Source organism: Neopelma chrysocephalum, unplaced genomic scaffold (assembly GCF_003984885.1).
Source record: "Neopelma chrysocephalum unplaced genomic scaffold, ASM398488v2 Primary Assembly neopelma1_86, whole genome shotgun sequence".
In the NCBI taxonomy this organism is placed as follows: domain Eukaryota; kingdom Metazoa; phylum Chordata; class Aves; order Passeriformes; family Pipridae; genus Neopelma; species Neopelma chrysocephalum.
This window is the reverse complement of record NW_020897748.1, coordinates 2,814,271-2,820,270: the sequence shown is the minus strand read 5'-3', so window position 1 is coordinate 2,820,270 and position 6,000 is coordinate 2,814,271. Positions and strand designations below refer to the sequence as shown.

Below are 6,000 nucleotides of genomic sequence, written 5' to 3'. Positions count from 1 at the left end.
AACTTCAAATTATTTTCAACCTGTTGTTTTCCCTGCAGAAATTTTGCGTTGCTACACATCCTTGTGTTCAGCATCTTTGCTTTGTAGTGGCTCTCGTGGTCCGTACTCTGCCAGGAAGACTGAGCTCGATGCTCAGTTGGAGTGGTTTTCTCCAGACCTCATCTCTTTAGATGAGGCTTGGCAAACAAAACTCCCTCTGGGAAATAAAGGGTTCAGATTCACCAGGCAAGAGAGACCTCCTGAAGGACTCTTTCATGTATAGCCAAAGAAACTAGAGAGTGTCAGATTTCAAAGGCAAAACACTGCCATCAGAAAAGTGTACAGGCTCCATACAGAAGGGACCCTTCACAACTTGGCAGTCTTTGAATTCAGCTTTTAAATAAAAGGTTTTTCTTCAGGCTGAAAAAGTGATGCAAAAGTAATAACACATAAGGAAAGGGGATTTTTTTAATGGATGAAACTACCTTTCAATATAAAATAAGCTGTCTCTTTTGATTTATTAATAAGCCAAACTCATATTTTGTCTTGGGAAAATCACACATCATCCAGCTCACCACTGGGCAGATGCCTGAGAGACGAGGGTGTTGGTTCTGCTGAGGCTGGTATTAGCTTCTGTATCCCAGGCAGATACGGAGGGAATATGGTTCACATCTCGGGCTCCAGCACTTCATCAGAGATGATGGGGTGGAAAGCTGATGGTGAATATAATTCCTGGGAATTGTGGACAGCCACACTGAAGCAACATTGTGCATGAAACCACACCCAAGTTATGCTCCCATGGCCTGTGACTCTGCAGCCTGGCTACTGTGCACATACCCCCACTGTGCCCCAATCCCCCAGAGTGTGTCCCTGGGCTCCCCTGGTCCATGGGGGGAGTGGCAGCAGCAGGTGTGCATGGACTGGGCTGCGGTTCCCATGGCGCCTGTGGAATTGTGACCCTTGATGTCATAAGGTGCCTGCTGGAAGGCTACAGGAGCACCTGTGGCTCTGCTCACACGCTCACCACCAAATGAAAGTCTCGAGGCACCTGAGTTCATTCATGCCCTGACACACTTTGCAGCGTGGCAATGTCGGCGCGTGGTCACTTTCCGGAAGACACCAGCCAGCACCTGAGGCGGATACAGCGGCAGGTGAGGCTGCTGGACCTGCGCCTGCAGCTGCTCCGCGAGAAGCTGCTTGCAGCCCGCCTGCAGAGGATGATGACCTTTCCCCGCTGCTGCCTGCAACTGTCCGAACCCCGGCCCCCGGCAAGAAGAGCCCTCCCTGCAAGGCTGGATGTGGAGCGACGAATCAACAGGTAACAGTTGCCTGCTTTCTACAAGCATCAGCACTCTTTAAGGTAGGATAAGGGAAGTTTGGCATTGCTATTGGGAGCAAAGGTTGAAACAGATAAGGGGGATGGAAGAGAAATAGCCATTTTGGAGAAGTAAGTTGGAAGGGGAATGGGAAGGTAAAGGCTGTCCTCTTGTTTTAATTCCAGAATACAAAGATTTAGCAGGACGTTGAATTCATCTCATAATCAGAGTCATTTGGCTTTGATCGATGTGAAGGGTTTTGAGCCCAGGGACGTCAGTGTGGAGGTGAAGGATGGGAAGGTGACGGTGTTAGCAGAGCACAGGGAGGAGCGCAACACTTCGGTGTCAAAGACATGTAACTACAGAAAATTCATGAAGGAGTTCAACCTGCCACCAGGGGTGAGCGAGGACGAGGTGACCTACTCTCTGGAATCCAACAGCGTCATGAAGATTGAAACGTCACCCAAGGGCTGCCCTCAGCTCCGGGACTACTGAGCTGAACCCGGGCACAGTCATTCCTCTGCCGCATCCCTTCTACCCACCAGCTTTAAGTCTGTCCTGCTAACTGTGTGCTAACAACTGCTCTCACCTCTTCCAAAAAAGAAGACAGCACTCTGAGCAGATGTGTGTAAGCCTCATTTGAAGGGGTTTGGTGGGCAAACATAGGGGTGCCAGAAGGGAAACATGAAGATGTTTTTGGGCATACGTGGCTGTGGTCACTTGCTGGGCACTGAAGGCAGGGCTGGAGGTGGTAGGTTTAGGGCTTACAATCTCATGGATTTTAAAGACTGAGAGGCACCACCTATGGTCAGTCACATTTCTGTAAGGACACTTCTCTCAGTCCAACCTCTTCCATTTGAGCTGCAGGATGTTTCTAGAAAGAAAACCTTGATGATAAACACATTGAGGAGAGAAGCCTTCTCCCCCAAAAAAATGAACTGTGCTCTTTGTCCCCTTGGTTTCAATCTTGCAGGGACTGCCTGGCTGGAAAAAGCTGTGGATGAAGGACAGATAGCTTTTCTTTAGAAGAGCTGGGATTAGGGAAGAACACTTGCTAGCTGAGGAGGGGATGACACCACTTCCTGCTGTAGGAATCAATGGCTCCAAAATAATAAGAAAACATTTCCCATATTGGAAGAGGGGGAGAATTGTCATTATAATTGCTATTTTTTATTTTGCTGTCCTGGCCTCAGACTTGGGCTTGCACTCCTGAGGGAAGCAGCATTAGCTCCACTGCAGAGAGGTGTGTAACAGAACAATGCTCCTGGTGCCTGCATTTACCAGCCACCTGGGCAAGCGTCTCTCCAGCAAGCACCACCCGGTTCAGGCTCCTGGGGCTGGGAGAAGGAAAGTTGTCACCACTTCTTGTAGCACAGTCCGCTGCAGGAGATTTTCCTAGCAGGGAATCCAATGCTTTAGGTTGTGCTGGCAGAGTCAAACCTCTGATGATGTTCACTAACCTCCCAGGGGAGAGGGTGGGCAGCCTGTGGACTGATGCTGTGTAGGTGTGCTGCCCACTTGAAACCCCTGAGAGAGGAGTGTCATGCCCTGCCATCAGCCTGGCTGAGAAATGCTGTCACACAGGGGGACCTCCGCCCCTACAGGACCCTCATGCCACTGAGGCAATGCGTCTCTGGCAGCCAAGGGGTCCCTAGTGCCAAGGGCTCCCACTCGCTGCTGCATCAGGGAATATTACCCTGGAAACACACCTAAAGAAAGCAAAACCAATCCTTTATTTAAAGCCTGCAAACAGACAGCCTCACTTCCACAGTTCACATGCATCATGTGAAGGTGGTGAATCAGAGGGGACAGGTCGCAAAGCAGTGAGTCCATGGCTGGGAGCACCACAGCTTGGGGAGGCCCTCGGCTCTGCCACCCGCTGCTCCTCTCCTCTGGTGGGAGATTTGCTCTAGAAAAGAACAAAACGGTCTCTGTCCATGCATTCTAAAGGCTCAGAGCAGCCCTCTGTGTCCATTTCATGCCATTTGGACCAACCTGGTGAATAGCAGCACCTTGGCCTCCCGTTGAGTTAACACAGCCCATTGAGACAGCCCACTGCAAACATCTCCCCAAAATCATGATCACTGTGATTCTTCAGTCAAATGTGTCAGCAAGCAGTTGGAGGATCAGTTTGTGATGACCATAACCAGCTCGATGATTTAACTTTAGCGCAAGAAATTAGGTGCTTTTGGAATGTTTTCGGCATCCAACTACCATTTAAAATAACAGCTGATAATAAATTTTAAGCTTTATGGGCTTAGTGTGTAGCTGGGTCAGTACAGAACCATACAACCATGGAATGGTTTTGGTTGGAAGGGACTTTTTGAAGGTCATTTACTCTAGCCTCCCCCTCCTCCATGAGCAGGAACATCTTTCACTAGAGCAGTTTGCTCAAAGCCCCATCCAACCTGGCCTCTGGGCAACCTGTTACAATGTCTCATCACCCTCAACATAAAAAAGTCCTTCCTTATGTCCAATTTAAATCTACCCTTTTTCAGTTTAAACCCCCTTGTCCTGTCACTACTGGCCTTGGTATAAAGTCTCTCTCTTTCTTATATGCTTCCTTTATATACTGAGAGGCTGCCCATGCACGGGTAACCTGATTCTGCTGATGTTGGCCAAGGATGTTTAGACCTAACACACCTCGCCAGGGAGGCTGCAAGGGAGACTCCTGTGAGAGCAGGTGGCAGGGATGGGGACTGGGGTGCTGCAGAAGACTGTCTTCCTACAAAGCAACCCACTGAGTAATAAAACTGAACCCCTTTTGGGATACAGTCTTCGCACTTTGTAATGATTTCTACAGAAGCTGTCTAAGTGTGCAAAAGGGAAACGTATTTCAACACCTCTCCTTTACAGAACGTATCGAGTGCCACAGCAATCACAGGGCTAGCTGTGACTGCTCCTATCTTTATAGCTTATCCTTTAACACATGCTCATCACACTTGTCCCTAAATTAGGCTTCTTAGTCTCCTAACACCAAATTACACTCCTGAATGCTTTACTGACAGATGTGACTTTCTGAAAAAAATTTTGAATTCATTTTATATCCTGTGAAATCCTAGTCTGGGCTGGTAGGACAACCTTTAGGACCTTTTCCATAACAGAAGCAAATCACTGAATAGTCACCTGGTTTTGTGAATACCTACATACTGTTAACAACTTGGGCCATACTCAAAATCTGTACCCTCCAAACACTGCTAACCTGAGAGTTTGCAAAGAGAAAATACCTTTGGAAAACCATCATTAACAAGCAAGCCATGCTCACATCAGCATCTCCCATAAAACAAATTCATTTGCCACTAGGTGGCAGATACTATTTTTTTTTAAATTTATCACGGTGCAACTATTTTATTCTAAGCAAACCTGCTGAAGGTGATGTCACAAAGCAATACGTCTGAGACACACTGCAGCTGGTATTTTTCTTTGTTATGCAAATAACAAATGAAGAGGAGGGCAAGAGACAGAGCTGTGTTTTGTGATCCTGAATGTGCAGGAGCCCTCAGGATAGACCACCACCACATTAGGTTGCTGCACTGGATTATATCGACCTCCGATCCTGCAGCTCTCCGCCTTGGAGTACAGCTCCTAGATAAGGCAACTTTCATTTGCTTCAGCAGCCCAGCTCTACTCCAGTTATCAGCCCAGCAAGGGCTTCCAGGAGTTCGTGTATTCCTCAGCATATTGCTGCAACAAATTATTTTGGGGGCTAATCTTGATGATTCTCATGTAGCAGATACCCTCTCTGAATTCCCTGGCATGAGGAAGATGCCAGAGATAGTGAATTGGCTTTGTAGTTCTAAATGTTAGTGCATTCTTGTACTCTAGTCTTATGGAGGCATTTATAAATAGCCAAGGAATTTGTAACGAGAGGTCATCTGAGGATGCTAAATCCAGACTTCTCCTCAGTCATCGATTTCTAGGGGATTTCCTGCAGCCAAGCAGTGCTCTGCAAGCTTAGGTTGTGTAGAACTGCTGTTTCTCTCCTAGCTATTGAAAACCTGGAGAGAGCAGTCCCTTCGTGGGAAGGCGCGAAGCGATCCCAATTTTCCTCTCCCAACACTCCCGTGTGCTGCTGCTCCCGAGAGCACAGCACTGCTTGGGCAGGTGACCACTGCTCTCCCAGTGGGCAGTGCCAGTCTGGCAGGGTAAGTTGACGCCTGTTGAAGGGGCCAGCTCTGCTACTCACATCTCCCTTCCCTGTCCTTGGAGCATTAGCATGGCCAGCCTGTTGGGATCATGCCAGCCAAGTGGGACCGACACAGCCGCCTTCCACTGCACCTCCACACGAGGTGAGAAGCTTCATCCATCCATCCATCGTGTTTGTGCTTAAAGTTAAATTTAACCGTTGTCTCTGTTAAGCTGTTTGGCACCTCAGTCTCTTAGATAAACTTTCCAAGTCTGTTTTCCTTTATCTCCCCTGGAGAAAGCCCTAAGAGTTTAGAAGACAGACCAGGATCCATGGCTTGAAGTCTGCCTCTGTACTGAAAACTCAGTAGATTTGTTGTCATTCTGGACCCTGCACTTGTCACCTCATTAATAATCCTGCACTGAATTTAGGTTATGAGTAAGCTGATCCTTCCAGCACGCTCAGCGTGACTGTCGGGAAGCTGCCACCTCCACAAGCATGGGGTGCTGGCCCATGTTTCTCCCCTTTTGCCCTGCAAGTCCCTTCATTGGTCTCTGGAATAAAAAGTTATTTTTTCAT

At 48.1% G+C, this 6,000-nt stretch overlaps 1 protein-coding gene across 1 annotated transcript; it reads left to right on the top strand.

The window, feature by feature from the left end:
• Positions 1–947: 947 nt before the first annotated feature.
• Positions 948–1,913, top strand: ODF1 (outer dense fiber of sperm tails 1). The gene is made up of 2 exons (XM_027692455.1): positions 948–1,297; positions 1,481–1,913. Exons 1-2 carry the CDS (start codon positions 1,068–1,070, stop codon positions 1,788–1,790), a joined length of 540 nt encoding a protein of 179 aa, XP_027548256.1. The 5' UTR covers positions 948–1,067; the 3' UTR covers positions 1,791–1,913.
• Positions 1,914–6,000: the final 4,087 nt, after the last annotated feature.

Coding starts and splice junctions, on each gene's coding strand:
- ODF1 (XM_027692455.1), top strand. CDS start 1,068: ATGTCGGCGCGTGGTCACTTTCCGGAAGACACCAGCCAGCACCTGAGG. Junction 1,298..1,480: donor GTGGAGCGACGAATCAACAG/GTAACAGTTGCC, acceptor TTTTAATTCCAG/AATACAAAGATTTAGCAGGA.